This window comes from Podospora pseudoanserina (assembly GCF_035222485.1).
Source record: "Podospora pseudoanserina strain CBS 124.78 chromosome 7 map unlocalized CBS124.78p_7.2, whole genome shotgun sequence".
NCBI classification, from domain to species: Eukaryota; Fungi; Ascomycota; class Sordariomycetes; order Sordariales; family Podosporaceae; genus Podospora; species Podospora pseudoanserina.
The window spans coordinates 1,562,053-1,580,670 of NW_026946672.1; the positions used below are offsets into that span (position 1 = coordinate 1,562,053).

The following is an 18,618-nucleotide window of genomic DNA, read 5'->3' on the forward strand; positions in this document are numbered from 1 at the left end:
CCAACAATCACCAATTTCAGCAAGCAATCCCGCCAGCCCACTCGCCATTCGCGACTCGATTTTTCCTCTCGGGCTTTCGTTCATATCACGAAGGACGGGCTCGGCTCCAATTGCTCTCTTCTTGTTTTCCCCCTCAAACAAGAGAGGGAACGCAGTTGCCTTGCGTTCTTGCACACCACCTTGAGGCTTTCTTTTTGGTTGCTTGATTTCCCCAGCAAGCTTTTTCACATCCCCATAACCCCCCTACACATATACACATGAGAGAAGATGGAAAGACGAACACCACGATTTGCCTACCTGTGTGCCCTTTAATCAATGCACACCAGGTTAACTAGTTTTTATCGTTCGCAGTGGAAGAGAAAACCAACGGCCTAGACAGCCAGTCCTATCCACCCTGCTGCCGAGGTTACTTGAAGTGCGTCAGCGGGACTAAAACGGACAAACATTTTGATGTGATATGAAAATTGGTTTTGATGATTTGTTTTGTGTGTGTCATTTTGCCAATCAAACATGGAGAAAAGAGAAATATCTATGGTTTGCCTGCCCAAAATGCCATCCATGCTCCCATGCTGTCATGAGGAGGATGGGTACTTGTGCCATATGTTCATGTATCCTTCATAATGGCGTAAAGCCATAAACTCAAACCTCCTTGCGCCTGAAAATACCATCACTTGCTGGAAGATTGCAACAGCAGTCCTGCTGGCTATTGGTGTTCTTCTGGCAGCAGTATCACCACATGCTTGCCGTCTCCATCATCACTTCATGGACCATCTCACGGGCTCTCCCCGATGATATACTTTTCCTGCTGGAAGCTCAACAAGAACTTGGCCACCAGCCTCCCCGTGTAGTTGAACCCGACGTCCCTTGGATAGGGGTGTTCCTCCACATTTGGCAGGATCGGATCAGCCGTCAAAAAATCAAGTTCGCTCCCTATTTCCCCACCGTTAGCATCATCCCATCATCATCATTTTTTAAAGAAAACGAAAAAAGAAAAAGAAAAAGAAAAAAACTCACAAGCATCATAATCCTCCAAGCTCATCAACCTCCTCAACCCCCTCACCATCTCCTCCTCCTCCCTCCCCAGCAATTTATCCTCCACCTTGTTCGCCTCGTCCACCCACCCCTCCTCGAGCGGGTTAAAGCTCCTCTGGCTGACCTCCCTCGAGTAAGTCTGGTACACCATGTGAAACATGATGCCAAACTGCCTGAAAGGTAACTGCTCAATCTCCCTGTTCACCCCCAGCGCGAAACCCCTCTTCAGCGTTGGCCTCTCCCCGTTTCGTAGAGAGATCTCATTGTCAGAAATGACAAAATTATCTGCTGCCGTCTCGACACTTTCCATGAAGAGGCAGAGGACTAAGAAGGCGGCTAGGCAAGGGGCCCATTCCTTGCGGAGTTTAGGCTTGAGGGATTTGGAGAATGATTCGAACAGGAGCTGCATTTCTCTGGTCAGGATATCATCGATGAGGGCTTTGAGCTGGCGGTTCAGCAACCGGGGTGTGACCCACGGATTGGACGGGTCGAGGGGGGGAAGGAGGGGGATAAAGAAGTGATGGAGTTGGGTGTGAGGCAGAGGTGCCGGGTCAGGACAAAATGCATGGCGTAGATCGCCAGCGCTCGCTTGACGATGGCGGAGTCGGTTTTGTGGGCGTAGGTGTGGATGATGGAGAGGATTTTCCGGGGTATGTCGGTGTGTCGAAGGTTGGAGGTGACCAGGGAGGCGTATTCTGGCTCGGCGACGATGGAGGCGATGTACTCTTTGATCTTGCGTTTGAGTTCTTCTCTCTGGGCGCCGGTGGTGGCTTTGATGTCGAGGCCGATGGGGGCTGAGCCGCGGGCTTGGAGGTCGACGGTGTTGTGGCCTGTTTGGAGGTGGTAGTGCCGGAGGACGTCCGCTGACAGAGATCGTGGAGTAAAAAACTTGGCTTTGATCTGGAGGCGGGCGGAGAGGCCGAGGCCGGAGAAGAGCTCGACTGTGCAGGGGCGTTCGACGCCGTCGAGGGTGAAGGAAGAGACGTTTGTTTCGATGAATTGGGTGATTTCTTCTTTGCGGAAGTGGCGGCGGATGAAATCTGGAAACAGAACAGGCATGAAGTCGGGGAACTGCCAGCAGACAGCTTGGGGGACCTGATGGGTGAGCTTGACGCAGTTGCGGCATGGTCGTTCCATATCGCATTTGACCTTTCGGGCATGGCAACAGAAACAAGCGCCCTTTCGTCGGACTTGAAGGGCAGATTGTTTGGTGTCCGTCGCCAACGGTCCCTTCCTCCCACGCTGTGAAGGTCTCAACGCCTCGAAACACTCGAAGGGATTGCTCTGCTGGTTTGGATTTGTCGACTGACTTTGAGCATGCGCATTAATTGTCGACGGCGTCACAATCAAAAACTTGGCCTGTCCTGAAGTGCTCCCCGAACTCGAAGGCGTCGGGCTTGGTGATTTACTCTTCCCCTTTGCAGTCTGCAGCTGCCCCTGAGAAGCAGCCAGCCGCGCACTCAACGTCGAGGAACTCATCGAATCCGTCGGGCTGGCCTTCCGCTTCGTTACTCGATAACTATTCCCTGCACTCCCCGATGGCCCTTTGTTACTCTTCCTCACTGGTATCGGCGCCGTCTTTGGCTGCTGCTGCTCTGGCACCACAACCCCCTGCTCCCACCGGATCACCATCCCGGGGCTCTTCGGCGGTGTGCTCGCCAGCGGGCTCAAACTAGGCGTATACTCGATATAACTCGGCGGGCTAGGTGAAACCGTCTCAAAGTCAAAACTCGGATCTTCAATCACGAAAATCCCTGGGCTGGAGTTTGCGCTGGTGACCAGGTTGTTGTTGTTGTTAGGTGGCCCGGTAGTAATCGTCGGCCTGTTGATCAACTCTGGTGTTGTCGTTATCACCGTCTGCGTAGTATGTCCGGCTCTCAAGTTAAACGGCTCCCAAGGTCCCGACTGTGCCGAGGTGTCAAAGTTGATCTCTCCCAGCCCTTCCATCCCAAGAAAGCTCTGTTGTTGGTGTTGGTGTTGCTGCTGCTGCGGTTGCTGCGGCATCTGCTCCAACCCAGGAATAACTCCCGAAAAGGCGCTGTTATACAACCCGAAATCTGCCATCACATCAACATCCCTCCTCTCCCATCTCATCCCATCAGCGTTACTCACCTGTATCAAACATAAAACCCCCTCCCATATTCCCCACCGTCCCCATCCCCCCCATTTGTCCCAACCCATCCCCGACCTGCGCGCCCAAAAACTCGCCACCCAAGTCGACATAACTCCCCGAGTAACTACTCCCCTGCCCCTGACTGAGCTGTTCATGGCTGTTGATCGGGCTCACCGGACCACCAATACTCGTCTGCCCCAGCATAGCCCACGAACTGCCCAAACTGTTGCTCAGACTTGCCGGGCTGGTCATGAAGTTCCCCCCTCCAGCGCCGGCGCCCACCGGCGATGGTGATGTGCCATCGCCGATGGTGGTGTGGACGGCGGCCCAGAAGGCTTGTTCGTCTTCAGGATCGAGGTTGTAGTCGGACGAGAGGGGGGAGGTTCCCGGGGCGGAGGCAACTGAGGCCATGGCTGCTGTATAGAATGTACCGTTGTCTTTTTAAAGCCTTCTTCTTGTTGGTGCCACATATACGTGATGGTTTTTGCGCGCGCGCTTGGATAGACGTTCAAGATATGTACCGGGGTGGTATCTCGTCGTCGCACTTCGTACAGGCACCTCAGTCGCAGTCGCAAAAAGTGTTCGTCCGCTCAATATCTCACACAATAAAATCAAATACACCCAACAAAACAGTTTAACAAGACCGCGAATACGATGTCCAAGTTCGAAAAGATGATAAACTGTATATTCTCTCCAAAACATGGGGGAAGAAGGAAAGGTAGGTCATATCCCATCCCACGAAATCGCATGAACCACCCCTCAGCCTCCCCGCTATCCCCAACTCAGCGACCGAACCGTTGTACCTCTCCCGCCCACCGCCAAGCCCCAGGACTCGACCCCCCCCCAAAGCGCGCTAAACCCAATTCGATTACCGATGGGCCTCGGTGTGGCACAACAGGCGACCGACCGTTATACCGAGCGTCTTTATTTCAGACAAAACATTTCTCTTTTCGCATCATATGCCCACCTGTCGTGTACGCACTTTATCAATCATGACGAAAAACACTCAAGGTTCATATTGATTGATACCTTGACTCTTTTGCCTTGCCTTGCCTTGTCTTGCCCCGAGCCAAACCGTCGGTAACCACTTCAAGTAACGGTAGGTAACCTTTCACAAAGTCACCATCATCACCCACTGCACAACATCAACAAGAGACAGAGAGTATCAAGACAAAAACGTATCAGATTTTGAAACAAAGCGTAAGTTAGCAACGCGGCTCCATAAAACGCTTTCTTTCATCAAAGCCTCCATACAACAAGTAGATATATAATATATATATGGCATGCAAACGCAGAAACGACTGTAACCTCCCATCTCTCAATGGTGATGATGTACGCGCAAAAAAAAGCAGATACCCTCCCTCCTTTCTCCAAAGCAAAAAAAACAGATAGCCACTCCCTTGTCTTCAACATGAATAGCAAAACAAAACAAAAAAGCAGATAACCTCCCTTTCTGTCTTCGAGTGTCAAAGCAAGAGCAAAAAGTCAGATAGCCTCTCTCAGCAGTTAGAAAGTAAAAAAGAAGCAGCAAATCAGAATAACCTCCCTCCAGTCTTCAAGATGCGCAGCGCAGAAGAAAAAAAGGCAGATAGCCATCCCAACCTCTGTCCAACCCACCCCACCAGCACACCCCCTTACAAAAGACTCCTCGCCAACGCACACACAATACAACAAAAACAGACAAAACAATGCTCTCAAAAGCCAGATAGACTCCCGCCCAGAAAAACATCATACATCATGCCAGCCCCTTAACATCCCTCGTCCTCACATACATACAACAACAAAAACAACAACCCCAAGTATCAATAGCCCTAGTAGACAAAAAACAACAACAACAACAATACAATAACAACCTTAGAAAAAAAGAAGGAGAAGAAAAAGACATTTCAATCAGATAGCCACCCCAACCCAAACCATAAATAAATAAAAAGCAACCATACAACCATCATCCACTCAACCAACGGTATAAAAAACGCAAAAAAGTCCACCCACACCACTTCTCTGTTTTTCGTCAAATATCAAACAACATACCCCCGCCATAATCTCTACATCTTCATCATGTTCTTCATCAACAACAGCATCGCCAATGCACCACACACACAAAAGGAAAAGGAAGAAGAAAAAAGAGTCCATGGAATACCAGAAATAAGTTGAGCAACGTCCCATAAAGATTGCGATGAAAATGAAAAACAAAGTTCCCTCGAATAACATGAAATAAAGATCCTAGGTATATATATTCCCTCCGCCGCCGTCGCCGCCCGCCCGAGCCTCTCCCCTTTCTGTGCGTCTTGTTTGTGTCCAGTCCAGTCCCGATACAGTCCAGTCGAATTCAGTTTTCAGTTTCCAGCAGGCAGACCCCTTCTGGGTGAGCAGCCCGCAATTTCTTTTCGCCTGTCTGTCTGTCATCCAAAAAGCCCTCCTGGGCAGGGAGCAAGTATCCAAAAATATTTTTGTCGTTGTTTTTCGGCTTTTTTTTTGTGTCGTTTTCTTTTTGGTGGTCAAAGATCCAGGTCCATGGTTTCCTTTGGCAATTCTTTTGGTAAAAAAAATCCTTTCTCCAAATCCCAGGAAAAAATGGAAGAGAAAAAAAGGAATGAAGTAGTTCCTGGCGGAACTAAATCCAAAAATAAAGGGCCATATGCCTCAACGGAACCTCCCCGCGGCCGCGGCAGCAGCTCGCTCTTGAATCTGCTGTTCCGTTGATACATACAGCCTGTCCAAATAGTCCATGGCCTGGGCATCCTTGAGGATCTTGGCCACCTGGATGCCCGCCGAGATGAGCTGCAAAATATTCCGGTCGTCTTTCAGCGGTCGAGACTGGTGCTTTGCCGCATGTCGCATCTCCAACGAGTTCTCCAAAATCGTCACAAACTGCTTGATCTGGCCGTTGTACAGCACCCGGGCGGGGATCCGCCTTTTCGTTGCCAGCCTTTTCAGCAGGTACACCCACTCAGTCCATTCACGATCCTGCGGGCGCTCGACGGGTCGCATGTCCTGTGTAAGTGGGATCGGAAACTGGTACTTGGCAACAAAGTCATAAGCGCACTGCGAGAGCCGGTCGTTGACCTGAGTCAGGACACTATCCTGCTCTTGGACAAGGAGATGGGTCGGGAGAGTTGGGAGGTCTCGTTCGGACATCGCAATGTACTCTGGCGGAGGTCTCTTCAGAAACTGGTGCGGCCCATCAAACTCATCCCGGTTCGACGGACGTCGCTGCGATCGTGGCTTTCCGTTCAACTTGTTCTTGTTCCCTGGCTGGGACATTCCGATGGCCGAGTTCTCCAGGGAGTAGTCGGACATGTTGGGAGACGTCATGAGATCATCCATGGAGCCCGAGGGCGAGTACCTCCCTTGATATGGTCCCTGTGGTGGGGGCTGATGCTGAGGAGGGGCGCCCTGATACTGCCTCTGGTGATCCCAAGGCTGGGAGTTCATACCGTTCATGCCGTTCATGCCGTTCATACCATTCATGCCCTTGTATGAGACCTGAGATGGTGGCGCCGGGCTCGAGTACTGGCTTGGCGGTTGGGTCATACGCGGATTGAAGGCTGTCGCTGGCGCAAAGGGCGACTCAGCCGCGGCTCGCCCTACCTGGCTGACATTCCCGAGCGAAAGGTTGGCTGGGAGGTGGTATGAAGAAGAGTTTCCATGTGTGTAAGTCACGCTGGAAAGAGGTTGCCGGTTACTCTCGCTGTCCTGAAGCTGAAGGAGGTGGGTGCTGAGTGGCTGAACATCTTACCTCTGTGGGAGGTACGGGTTGCTCCCCGTCTCAAACCTGCCATTGTGATATTGATCACTGTATATCGGGCTTTGGGGTCGTCTGTCAGCTGTTCGTGTCCTTTCATTCCCTCCCGCAAAACGGGGTTCTTCGAGATCTTGTTCCCACCTGCGCGATTGTAGCCATCGGTCATTGGATACCGCGGCCGAGGAACGGTACGCAAAGTCCGGCTGGGCCATGGTGGTTCCTCTTTTTTTTTTTCAAGTTGTCCTGCTCCTGGCTGGGATCTCCAAAAAGCGGCTTCCCGGGTCGTCTGTTTTTTCGCTCACCCGCAAGTGGCAGTGTTGCTTTCTTTGCTGAAAACAATTCAAGAAAAACGCACAAAATACAAAACAGAAAATCGAAACGGTTCCACGGAGCGATAGGGCGCGGCCAGAGGGTAAACAGCAATCAGTCCAGAAGGGCAACGGAGAAAAAAACCTGCGGCCGGGATTTCCTTGGATGGCCGAGTACCAAAAGTCTTCATAAAAAATCAGGGTCTCCACGCGGGCGGCGAGAACCTCACTGGGATGTGTCTTTGACCGAATGGCAATCGGGCTGTGGTCCGGCAGAGCGGTTGACCATGGACTAGCAGCGGAGTCTAGCTTGGGCGCTGCTGGGGAATATCGCTCCGGCTCCTCTTTTTCAACGTCGCCGGTGCGGTTTTGCTGAGACTTGTGTCCTCGCGGGACTGGCGGATGAGAGGCCCAAACGACAAGACGAAGCCGATTCAGATCCACGATGGAGACATATATCCCCCCTCGCTGGCCGCGCTGGTGTCAAGGAGGAGGGGGCCGGGTGGCGAGAGCAGCACTTCCACGACCGAGACTGACAACAAAGTGGCCGACACAGCAGGACCGGTGGAATGGAAAATGACAATCTTGACACGAAGCTCAGTTCAACTCAGTTCCGCGTCGCTCGGTGCGCCCAACATGGACCGGGAAGCCGGATGGGAAGGGTGGGAGCAAGCCGGTGCTCACTGCCCGCAACACCACTCACTCGCATACAAGGCCGACTTCGTGACTTTGGTTGCTTGGCGCTCCCCGGATGATGGAATTTCGAGAAGATGGAGGTGAGCGAGTCGGGCAACGACCAAGCGGGTGCAAGTGACGATTTCTCTGGCCAGACATGAGTTGATGGGAAGATCCATGCGGTCGCCATCCAATGGTGTCTACGCCCACACAACGCCCATGGCCGTGATCCAAGCTATTCGCACTCTGCCATGCTGCACTTTGCTGGCACCGGTGCTCGACAAGCACAATGCGATGAACGGGGAAGCGGTAGGGCATCGTTGGGCACCAGATGGAAATCTTCGAAGCGGGTTACAACTCTGCGGTGTCGCCCAATGCCCAGACCCTCGGCAGTCGTGATTGGTGCCAGGAAGCTCCCTGTTCTCCGAGGCGGCACATCTGATTAGGGAACCGATCGAAGCGACTGACGTTGGGCACGAACACGTCTCGCTGCACCAGCCCAACCATGCCGCCGCCCTATCATGCCATCTCGTCGTCTGGTCTGCCGTGATGCCACGCAGCAGTGCTTCTTGACCGCTCCCGACTGCGTCCGGTCCGTCGACGACGCCGTCCGGTCTGACCCTTGGAGTGTTGACACGGCATCAGTTAGCCCCCATTTCCCCCCACAACCCCTTCCCACGCTTCCCATCCTCCCCCACGGCCTACTTTTTTCTTAAGAGGAGGTCCATGGCCGAGGCCACCCGCGTCATTGTTCCTGTCCTGGATGCAAATTTGGCATGAGGCATCGCGCCTTGCCCAAGACGGACAACTGACACAGTACTTTTTCTGCCGAGATGGGGGCATCACCTTCAATCAAGGTATCATTTTTCTTCCACCCCACGTGCTTTGCACCCACACTGTAGCCCGACAACACCCACCGATGGGCGATGATAAGACTTCAGCCCCGAACGGCCCGGAGTTCGGGGGCTGAAGCTCGCCGGCACCACTTACAAGTTCAGGCCGGACCCTCTCACTCACTTCTAACCTTACCCAGAGATTCTCTGTTTTGGACTTCCTGAGCCTCTGGACCCCAACCCCGGATGGAGACCTCTTGGAGCCCTTGGATATGGATTGGTGTGGTTTCCACCACCTGCGCATTGCTGTCATCATGATGCGCGCTCCTCGTGAGAGGAGTTGCTGTTTCTCCTGGCGAGAGATGAGAAAAAGTCTGTTTGACGAGGTAAGGTAAATTATCGCCGATGCTCTCCAGAGACTTGCCTGTGATGGACTTTGTTTCCGCGGAATGAGGCAACCCCTTTTCCCCCTTAAACTTTCTCTAGGTCCCAATTAGCAACACTCTGGCTGCCCTCCATCCCGCATGTGGAAGGAGACCTGCACATTGCAATCCGATTTCTTGCGCGCAGGATGCCGTTCACCTGGTTGAAGACATCAACTGTCACATTTTAGCCTTCATCCGCCGTATCTGCCGTCCCCCTTTCTTTCAGAAAGCCTCGGAATCGATAAACCCAACTCCAACCCCAACCCGAACAGTTCGCCATCACACGACAACAACAGCCTCGGGAGGATGTAGCGGAATCCCATGTTTCACGGGGCTTGCTTGGTGCGTGATGTGTCGCCCAAGCTTTGCAGCCTCGCCTTACTTTTGGTCCTTGAATACTACTAGTCAGATGTGATGAATGAGGCTCTCGCCGAGTCCAGGCAGCTCTTCGTCATGTGGCACAAATCTCCGAGTTGTGATCACGCCTGGGTCATGCAAGAGCACTTCTAAGAGCTATGAGCAGGCGTGGTGTGCTGATGAAGCACGTTGAAGATACGAGATAGGGCTAGGGCCAGCAGATGCCTGGCGCTTTAGTGAGTAGCAACCTCCATCAATGGTCATTCGAAAGCGGTATCTAACAACGGGCCAGGCTTTGTAGAAAGATTGAAGCCAATACACTGCCTGGACAAGCCTTGTCGGCCAGCCTGATCAATTGTTGCTCCAAGCTATGGACTCGGTCTTCGAGTACAAGGCATCAAGGGGAAGGCTAGCCTGATTGCAAGAGTCCTATCCGGGGTTGGTTGTGGAGGTTGATGATGTCCCAGGATTTACACATGCTGAGGGATGGGGTCCGAGCCACGCCTACTTACCTGGTTTCCGGGGCTGCCACACCTGTTGTTGACCTTGGGTTAAGGATCCTACACTGCAGCTCAGAAGAAGATGAAGCCGACCAACAATGTGCCAACTTGCAGCCCTCGACAACGTCTGTTCTTATGAAGAATGGCAGAAAGGGGAGCCGGGCGACATCTCGGGGAGTGGACACTTGAAGAGGGCCCCGTCGTTGACAGGACCAGACACCAGCCATCGACAAACTTGGTCAACAATACTCGAGCCATCGACGCCGATTCGTTCGCCCATCGACAACCGTATGATGAACGCCGCTTGGTCAACGTCTTTGGCCGGCAGACATCCACATCAGACCCTAGCTGCATACTGAGCAATGAGTTGGAGGGGCTGTTGCTGATGTGGCGAGCAAGTGGGCGAGTTTGGTGCCTTTGGCCATTGTGTATCTGACTGATGCCAACCCAGCTGAGTCTCGAGATGTCTTGCACGACATCAAGCCAGGCAATGAGGAGGTCTGGTCTTCAGGACACCTGTCGCAGACACCCAATCAAGGTACGCTCTCCCATCGACAATATCGCGGCTACTGCGGATCGATCAAAAAATCAGTCGATGCATATCTTTGAGGGTCTCATGCACAGTCGACCAGATGTAGCAGTTGCGCATTCTCGCGGCATCTCTTGTCCCGTGTAAGTGAGATCCAGACCCTTCCATCTACCGTTGCAGTAGTAGCAACTGATCTGAGATTGACAACAAGCAGTGCATATCAGGAACGAGCTCTCCAATGATGTCGACAAAAAAATGCACTTTTGCTTTTCGATGTGACTGAGTCATGGAGCCTCGGACGAAACATCAATCTCGCAGTCTCGGCATGCGTCGAAAGTGAGGCGGCTGCATGTCCAAAGCACGACCAAGTACGGGGACATCGCGTGTTTGGGCATTGCTGAGTTGGCAGAGAGAGGGGAGAGTGAAGGGCCGAAACGATTACCCATCACAGAGCCTTCAGAACCGATTGAGAGCACCACCATCATCGCCGCCGACGTCCAAGCAAAACTCGTCCAGCTGCCGTGGTGGCTTTCCCATCATGACCGGTCAACGACAGGATTTCCATTTTTGGATATCCAGGTTCTGAACCAAAACCGGGCGAGACTGAACAGACAGGAGGCGCCTTTGCTCTTGTCCATTCACACAAGAGAGCGAGGCACCAAGCAGGCGAGCTTGGTTGGTATTGGCTATCGAGGCCCACTTGTAGACGACTGGCTGGTGGACAGCAATGGTAAGACAACCCCTCTTCTTCTGTTGAACAGCAGCATGCCGCCGAGAGTGTTTCCTGAGACATGACGACGCCGAGCACTGCGGGGTCGTAGCATGGTTTCCATGAGGTCGGCAATCTGGGGACGATTTGCTGCGTGAGTGGTCTTTTCGATCTTGGTGACCCTTCAACAAGAGCGCGCGAGCAGCAGCACTGGCGGCAACGGCGTCTGTCCTATCGGTGCTTCTCTCGCTATCTGTGTCATCAGGCTGTCAGTGATTTGATCTGGATTATCCGAATATCCCGCAACAAACAGGTGAGGAGTATGTCAAGGGAGTGTAAGTGAATGTGACAGGTCGAAGTTGAGCTGGCACAGGACTTGTCTGCATCTTCCATAGGCCATAGTTGCATGACGGCGTCGCACACCGCTGACGACTGGTTGGATATCCTGTTTCTGGTCTGCTCGGCGGGGCTCTTGAAGCGAATCCGGCCTATCAGCAGAGGTGATGATAGCTAGCCTGCAACATGAGCAGGGGACAGGCTGCATCAGACGGAATGCCAACGCATCACTGCAGAGGCACTAGGCCGTCGAGCCGGCCGACTCTGATGAGGTTCTCGTGTGAGATTGGCGAAGAGATTGCAGCGCGGTGCAGCGACGCGCAGGTATACGCAGGGAGTCGCAGCAAAAGTGCAGAAAGGAAGCGGCAGGAAACATTGCGATGGACGGTGCCGAGACGAGAAGCGAACAGCCAGAGCGGGGTCTCATCAGACAAGACGAGCCTGTCTTCGAATGACAGCGTAGATTTAAAAACCCACGCGCCCCTTCCTTGCCCAACAGTTGTCCTTTCCCCCCAGAGAACTCTTTCCACACCAGAGCCCAACGAGACCCGCCATCGTTCATCGTTACTGCCCAACCTGACGCCATCCTTCCTCACTGGTTCTCTTTTTTATATACCTGAACACCTCACCGCTCCTCTCTGCCTCCACACAGAAACCACGCCAGTCTCACCAAGACTCCATCACCACTTCCATCCCCACAGGACACTCTTCCTTCTGCCACTGGATCCTTCCCCAAGACGGACAAGACACGTTGGAAGCCTCCATTGCTGTCGTTGTCTAGAGAGCAGTCACAAGCTCACATCTTGCATTGCCGCATACTCTGCCTGCGTCTGGAATGTCTGCCACGGTTATGCCCCGGACCACTGATACCATGCCTGGCTACAACACCCACAATCTTGAACTGGACGAGGTTCACACCCCCTCGAGGTATATTACGCTTGTTTTCATTTGTTTCCTGGGAGGCCCATAGTGCTTTTTTTGCTTTTCACATCATGTTGCGATACAAGTCATGTTTTTCCTTTCTATTTCTGCCTGTTCTTGAACATCTTGCCTTGGACCAGGTCTTGAGTGAGACGCCCCATGAGCATGGATCGATCAATCAATCTGGACATACGAGAGACTTTTGCAACCCAGGGACAGCGTTTCACAGACCGATTTCTTCCCAAGGACACAAACGTCCCATGGATCGCCAACTGGATGCCCCGGATTTCATCTGCCATGGACTACTGCCACGGAGCTCTCGTCACAAACCTCTGGATGGATGGTGTCTCAGCCGAGTCACTCAGATCAGTCAGACCTGGCACTCGTGCTGGGTTGACTGCATCGCACTGTTACTTTTACACAAGCTTTTCGAAGCTCAATCAGTAAGTCTCGGACACAGTTCGCCAACATTTCGACAAGCCGCTTGAGGATCTTGCCATGCGGACTTCGACACTCTTTTGGGACAGCAACAGGACGACAACATCATGGAGATGGCTTTCTCTTTCTTCTTTCTCTCAGGACCACAGGACTTGAAAAAGAACAGGTTTCGCAGACAGGACTTGCGCACTGGAATTTCCCGGACACTGGATTCATCTTATGGACAACTTTCTTTTGCTAGCGAGGACCTTCAACTTCATGCAATCACAAGTCGTTGACTTGTGCATGGCTTCTCTTCGAACACACCTTGGACACCTTTCTGGACTTGCTTTTTCCCTCTCTGGATCATCGACGAGGATTTTTCCCTGGACTTCCCTGGACCTCCCCTCACCACACTGCTATCGACACCCGGACATGTCTTGCTCAGCTCAGAGTGGAGGAAAACAAGATTGATGAGAAATACTGTCTCTTGATCCTCTTCTTCTGTAGCTTGACTAGCTCTCTTCGCCAACAACAGCCAAGGATTTTCTCTGGTTTTCTTTTCGCACCGGTTTCGCTTTGCTTTGTCTTCAACCTGGATTCACTTTGCTCCTCGTGACGCGACCGGATTCTCAACCTGGCTCCAGGCCAGCGGCCTTGATGTGAAACTTCTTTCGCCATGGATTCCCGGATAGTGTTGCTCTTTGAGAACGCTCAATTGGTCTGTAGCTACCTCTGTGACAAATGTAGATAGCTCTCACTAACATGGCTCGTTTGCAGGATACAAAGTTGTGCCATTGATGCCTCAGTTTCTTTTTGGTCACATTTCCTTTCTACATTTTCTTTGCTCTCTACAAGACGACAACGAGATGGTGGAATGAACAGCACACTAACCATTTGCTCCAGCGACTATAGCTACAGTGCTCAGCCCAACATGCTTTCCTCATCTGCCTCTGGAATCTTTTCTTTTTGTCAAACAGGACCAGCTGACCTTTCTGGCTCGGCTTGGGACACGACAGTTGAAGGACCACAGAACTTTCCTGAGTTTACGGATGCCACGGATTACTATGCTGGAGAAGCCGAGGACTCTTTCTTGCCATTTGGCCAAATCACCCCAAAACCGGACCAAGATGACTTCCACGCCCGCTGGGCTCCTTCCGACAACAAGGCCCTGAAGGCTGAGCCCATGCGCAGAGGCACCTCGCGCAGCTCCACTGGAAGCCTCAAGAACAGAAACACAAAGCCTTCTGCCACTTCGGTCAAGAAGACTAGGTCAAGAGTACAGTCCATCCTCACACAGACATCATCACAGATGTCCAAGCTTGACATGGCTGGTGCCCCCTACTCGGATGGCCCTGCTGTTGCCGCTGGCCGGATCATGGATGTGCAGCAATACCTTGCTCAGGATCTCGACACTCTTTCCGTCAGCGGTGCTGGCTACTACCCCATGATGGGTTTCCCGGATGGCTTGACCTACAGCAACGACTTGGCCCCCATGGCCCAGCACGTGAACCCCCAAATCTTTGATGCCGGTCTCATCAGCCACTCTCCTCACTCTTGGGGCTCGCTGAGCCCTGTTGACTCCCGCCTGTCTTCCCCTGGTCTCGGCGATGGTGCCGAAGACTTGTGGTCTGCTGTCCCTTCTGCCTCGTCTCCTGGCGAGAGCCAGAGCTCCAACTCGCCTGTTCTGCCTGGCCAGTCACCAAGGTATGTTGCGACTACAAAAGCGGTTGAGCTCGGTGCATTGTCTCACACCAGTGATTTCAGGATGAGCCGGAAAATGGATGGCCAGTATGTGACATCTGACGATCTTCACCTTGTTCCCGCCATGGGTGAGGATGCTTTTGCCCTCCCTCCTGCCTTTGGCGCCCGCCGCATGAGCGGCGAAGGTGAGTCTGCTCGGGACCATTACCTCTACAAGAATGCGTACCCCCACGCGGACGGACTTTTCCACTGCCCCTGGGAGGGCCAGCCGAGCTGCAACCACAAGCCCGAGAAGCTCAAGTGCAACTACGAGTAAGCACCATTTGTTTGACTCTTGTGATCCATTCCATCAGCTAACCACTCTCCCACCAACAGCAAGTTTGTTGACTCCCACCTCAAGCCCTACCGCTGCAAGGTTGAGGGTTGCCAGAACGCCCGCTTTTCTTCCACTGCTTGCCTCCTCCGACATGAGCGTGAGGCCCACGCGATGCATGGCCATGGTGAGAAACCCTACCTGTGCACCTATGAGGGCTGCGAGCGCTCCGTTGCCGGCCACGGATTCCCCAGACAATGGAACCTCAGGGACCACATGAGGCGCGTCCACAATGACAACGGCACCACCGCTCAGGCTGCTTCCCCTCCCGCCTCTGGCGCCACCACCTCTACCCGTGGCCGCAAGAGAAAGAGCGATGTTCAGGAGAAGCCCGCCCAGGAGAAGACCAGCTCCCGCAAGTCCAAGTCTGAGGCTTCCAAGCCCGTCGAGCCCCCCATCAACCTCGAGATCACCCAATGGTGGGAGCACCAGAGAGCTCTCCAGGACCTCGTTTCCGCTGGCTACCAGCCCGACGACATCCAGACCTTCCATTACATCAAGGAGGCTCAGGACCACTTGACCGCCATGGACAGGATCACCCACAACCTCACCGCTAAGCCCGAGGTCCGCCGCGGTTGGAGGAATTGAGCGATTGTGAGTCTCACTGCGAGATCTTCGAGCTAGCCGTGTGACTCTCCCCACGCCGCGCCGAGTGCGCCGGTTTGATGTGGAAACAAGGTCAGACACATCGCCCTGGACTTCAACCCCCACGGATCAGGATCTCCGAGCATGCCTGCCAATCGGTGTACCTCTTTCACCCCCTATGCTTTCTTTCCTTTTTCCTTGTTTGGGTACGGGCGGACTTGGTTGAATTTGACAAAAAATGGAAAAAGACCAAAAATATGGGACAGTCTCTTTTGAGGCAATTGGGAGGACAGACCTTTTATGGATTATGATTTATGATTTACGAAGATATGACGGGGGCTTTGGATATCGGATTGGGAAACCTCAGATAGAACATTTTTCGTGTTGGCTACATGGGCCACACAGACTCAGACACCACGACGGACAGCATTTCTTTTGTCATATTTTTCTTTTGTTTATGAGGTACGGGAGATACGGGATATGAACACGCGGGTTTTTTTCTTTTTGGTTATGGAGTTTAAAAGAAAGGATTTGAGATTGTTTTTCTGGAATACATAGCGCAAAGCGAGAACTTGTTTATCAAGGATTTTTTGGATACCGGTTATGGGTGTTGTTTGACATGAAAAAAAAACTGGGAGATTTGATGAAAAGGATATGATGATGACCTGGCGTTTTGTTTTCTGAAGGGATTTGTAGAAAAGTTATTGTAGACTTGGGATAGATTTGTGTGCTTGTTTGTTTTTAGTTTAGTTTTGCCTTTGTTGTATATATTTTGGCAATGTTGGATACCCCCTGTTGTATATTGTATATTGTTTAGCAGCACATAGCGTTGGATGGCATGGGATGGCATGGGATGGAATAGGAAAAGGCAAAAGCTCATGGCTGTTTGTGTCTGTCTGTTTGTCTTGACTACATTGGTGTGTGTGTGTGTGTGTTTGTGTTGCTGTTGCTTTCCTGTTTCTTTTCCGGTCGTGTGTTTCTCTATCTACCTCCCTCCTGCTCATTTTCCTCCTCTGTCCGTCAATCTCAACTTTTGCATCTCTCATCCTCGCTGGGATGGGGTTGAGTTTGCGCGATCTCAAAGAGGCAAGTCAGCCTCCCCGGGGATCAAAGTCCCGTTCTCGACGGCGGCACGATGGCCGCGGGCGAGCATCCCGTAGACGGGCATGTACGTGTCCAGCCAGGGGAGGATCTCCTTTGCGCCGGGGGATGAGCGCCAGTCCCTCATCAGGTCGCAGACGATGCTAAAAAGGGAGACGACGTTGACGCCGGCGCGCATCATCTGATCATTGGCGAGGTCGCGGATCTCTTTTGTGACGGTGCCCGAGGCTTCCTGGTTGGCCCAGACGGAGTACCCCTCTGCGCGGAGAGAGCGAGCCAAGAAGGCAGTGCAAACGTCTGTGACGATGCCGGCGAGGATGATCTGCTTCTTGCCTGTGGCCTTGACCGCGGCGCGGAATTCGGGGGAGTCCCAGGCGTTTACTTCTCCTTGGCGGGCGATGACGGGGGCGGTGGGGTACATGTCGAGGATTTCTTGGGGGAGGGGGCCGTTAGGGCCGGTGGAGGCCGAGGTGGTGAGGATTACGGGGAGGGTGGGGAAGGCAAGGCCTAGGGCGGAGTGGGCGAGCATGTTTTGTTTGAAGAGGGTTGGGTCTGGGGGGGTTAGTAAGGGGTATGAGAAGGGGAAGGGGGGAAGGGGGGGACATACCGTAGTCACGGGCGAGATTGTAAAGGCCTTCTTGGAGGTCGACAATGATGAGGAGGGAGTCGTTTTTGTTGAGGCGTTCCCAGGGGAAGGACGAGTCGGCCAGGATAGGGAGGGCCGTGAGGGCGGTTGTGAGAAGGGTGGTGAACTTCATTGTGAGATGGTCAAGGTGAAACCACTGGTGAGAAGGTTGCTGAGGAGATGGTGATGGTGATGGTGATGGAAGTGAGTGATTGATATTCTGGCTGTACCAACTCCTTTTATACATGAACTTCATCCCCAAGATCCCCGCAGGACTCTCGATATCCTGAATTTCTTTCCTCATTATCGTCCCGCGTCTTGCCTCCCGGATTATCGTTGTTGACCGCCACAAGCATCTTGACAAGCACCGTCTAATCACTTGATCAGCATCCCGTCAGTGCCCAGGTCATCATGGGTCACATCGACTAGACAGCATCGAGTCCGTGATGACGAGAACCGCGGCCTTGAACACCGGAATCAGCACTCCACCGAGAGTCCAGCCCGCGGAAGGATGATGTCGATGGCTTCAATATCCACCACGTTGTTCGTGTTGTTGCTATGTCCTGACTAAGGCACTGCCTGCCCGATGCAACGTACAACTAGTTGACTGCATTGTCAGCCGGGACTAAGGATTGGATAATTGTGTGTAACGCGGATTGCTGATTCAGCGCCTGCAAGTCGAAGTGATGGTTCGCTTCGCGAGGATAGCTTGGCTGGTAGAGGTTTAGTAAGCTAGAATATCACACACAATATATATACCTTAGGTATGAGGGGGAAGTTGGGGAATAGCCAAGATGGAGGTAGATTGGAGATCTCCGTGCCGCCTCAGATCCAGATCGCATCACATCATCTCTTGAGAGATTGATGATGGGATTCTTGAAATCCACGTCAGCTCAACTTAATCATGTTTAACCGCACCCAATGGCCTGGAGCACGCTAAAATGGGCCGTCAAACGGCCAGCGGCGGGATGGCAGGTGTAGCGTGACAGCCGGTGAATCACCTCAGCGCCAGTCCGTCCACCTTGAACATAGCGTGCCCCCACTTTGACTTGTGTTACCGTCTGGGGAAGGAAGGTCAGAGCTCCTTGTTTCCACCGTCGATAAGGCAGAGGAGGGATCATCCCAATTGACTTATTCACCTTTATTTAGAAGACAGGATTGCGGCGAATGTTCAACTTCAACTTCTGCGACATGTGTAACCTGTAACAAATCCTCAGACGGAGCTGAAGGGCTCTAACAACATGATATCTGAGACCTGTTGGTGGAGGGGTTTGCTTTGGCCCCCCCCACCCCGCCCAGCCCTTGCAGTAGCGAACGGTCTGGAACCAAG

At 52.8% G+C, this 18,618-nt stretch overlaps 6 protein-coding genes across 6 annotated transcripts; 3 read left to right on the plus strand and 3 right to left on the minus strand.

Annotated features, from left to right (window-relative positions):
* Positions 1–446: 446 nt before the first annotated feature.
* Positions 447–3,877, minus strand: QC764_706170 (uncharacterized protein). The gene is made up of 3 exons (XM_062950265.1): positions 3,145–3,877; positions 1,015–3,089; positions 447–930 (listed from the first exon to the last, which is right to left on the minus strand). The coding sequence occupies exons 1-2, from the start codon at positions 3,554–3,556 to the stop codon at positions 1,486–1,488; spliced, it is 2,016 nt and encodes a 671-aa protein (XP_062796254.1). The 5' UTR covers positions 3,557–3,877; the 3' UTR covers positions 447–930; positions 1,015–1,485.
* A 1,911-nt stretch (positions 3,878–5,788) lies between these two features.
* Positions 5,789–8,470, minus strand: QC764_706180 (uncharacterized protein; the record flags this gene model as incomplete). The annotated part of the gene is made up of 3 exons (XM_062950266.1): positions 7,032–8,470; positions 6,885–6,953; positions 5,789–6,836 (listed from the first exon to the last, which is right to left on the minus strand). Exons 1-3 carry the CDS (start codon positions 7,100–7,102, stop codon positions 5,789–5,791), a joined length of 1,188 nt encoding a protein of 395 aa, XP_062796255.1. The 5' UTR covers positions 7,103–8,470.
* A 22-nt stretch (positions 8,471–8,492) lies between these two features.
* Positions 8,493–10,177, plus strand: QC764_0114400 (uncharacterized protein; the record flags this gene model as incomplete). Its single annotated transcript, XM_062941204.1, has 2 exons — positions 8,493–9,724; positions 9,902–10,177. Exons 1-2 carry the CDS (start codon positions 9,710–9,712, stop codon positions 10,175–10,177), a joined length of 291 nt encoding a protein of 96 aa, XP_062796256.1. The 5' UTR covers positions 8,493–9,709.
* Positions 10,178–10,427: 250 nt separating this feature from the next.
* On the plus strand, positions 10,428–10,796 carry QC764_0114410 (uncharacterized protein; the record flags this gene model as incomplete). Its single annotated transcript, XM_062941205.1, has 2 exons — positions 10,428–10,660; positions 10,742–10,796. The coding sequence occupies 2 exons, from the start codon at positions 10,428–10,430 to the stop codon at positions 10,794–10,796; spliced, it is 288 nt and encodes a 95-aa protein (XP_062796257.1).
* Positions 10,797–13,777: 2,981 nt separating this feature from the next.
* Positions 13,778–16,463, plus strand: QC764_706190 (uncharacterized protein; the record flags this gene model as incomplete). The annotated part of the gene is made up of 2 exons (XM_062950267.1): positions 13,778–14,916; positions 14,980–16,463. 2 exons carry the CDS (start codon positions 13,778–13,780, stop codon positions 15,563–15,565), a joined length of 1,725 nt encoding a protein of 574 aa, XP_062796258.1. The 3' UTR covers positions 15,566–16,463.
* QC764_706200 (uncharacterized protein) lies at positions 16,417–18,196 on the minus strand. The gene is made up of 2 exons (XM_062950268.1): positions 17,271–18,196; positions 16,417–17,215 (listed from the first exon to the last, which is right to left on the minus strand). Exons 1-2 carry the CDS (start codon positions 17,590–17,592, stop codon positions 16,641–16,643), a joined length of 897 nt encoding a protein of 298 aa, XP_062796259.1. The 5' UTR covers positions 17,593–18,196; the 3' UTR covers positions 16,417–16,640.
* Positions 18,197–18,618: the final 422 nt, after the last annotated feature.

Excerpts from the sequence above, each read along its gene's own strand:
- QC764_706200 (XM_062950268.1), bottom strand. The coding sequence starts at position 17,592 with ATGAGGAAAGAAATTCAGGATATCGAGAGTCCTGCGGGGATCTTGGGG. Across the intron at positions 17,216-17,270 it reads CAATCTCGCCCGTGACTACG|ACCCAACCCTCTTCAAACAA; the intron begins GTATGTCCCCCC and ends TAACCCCCCCAG.
- QC764_706170 (XM_062950265.1), bottom strand. The coding sequence starts at position 3,556 with ATGGCCTCAGTTGCCTCCGCCCCGGGAACCTCCCCCCTCTCGTCCGAC. Across the intron at positions 3,090-3,144 it reads GGGTTTTATGTTTGATACAG|ATTTCGGGTTGTATAACAGC; the intron begins GTGAGTAACGCT and ends ATGTGATGGCAG.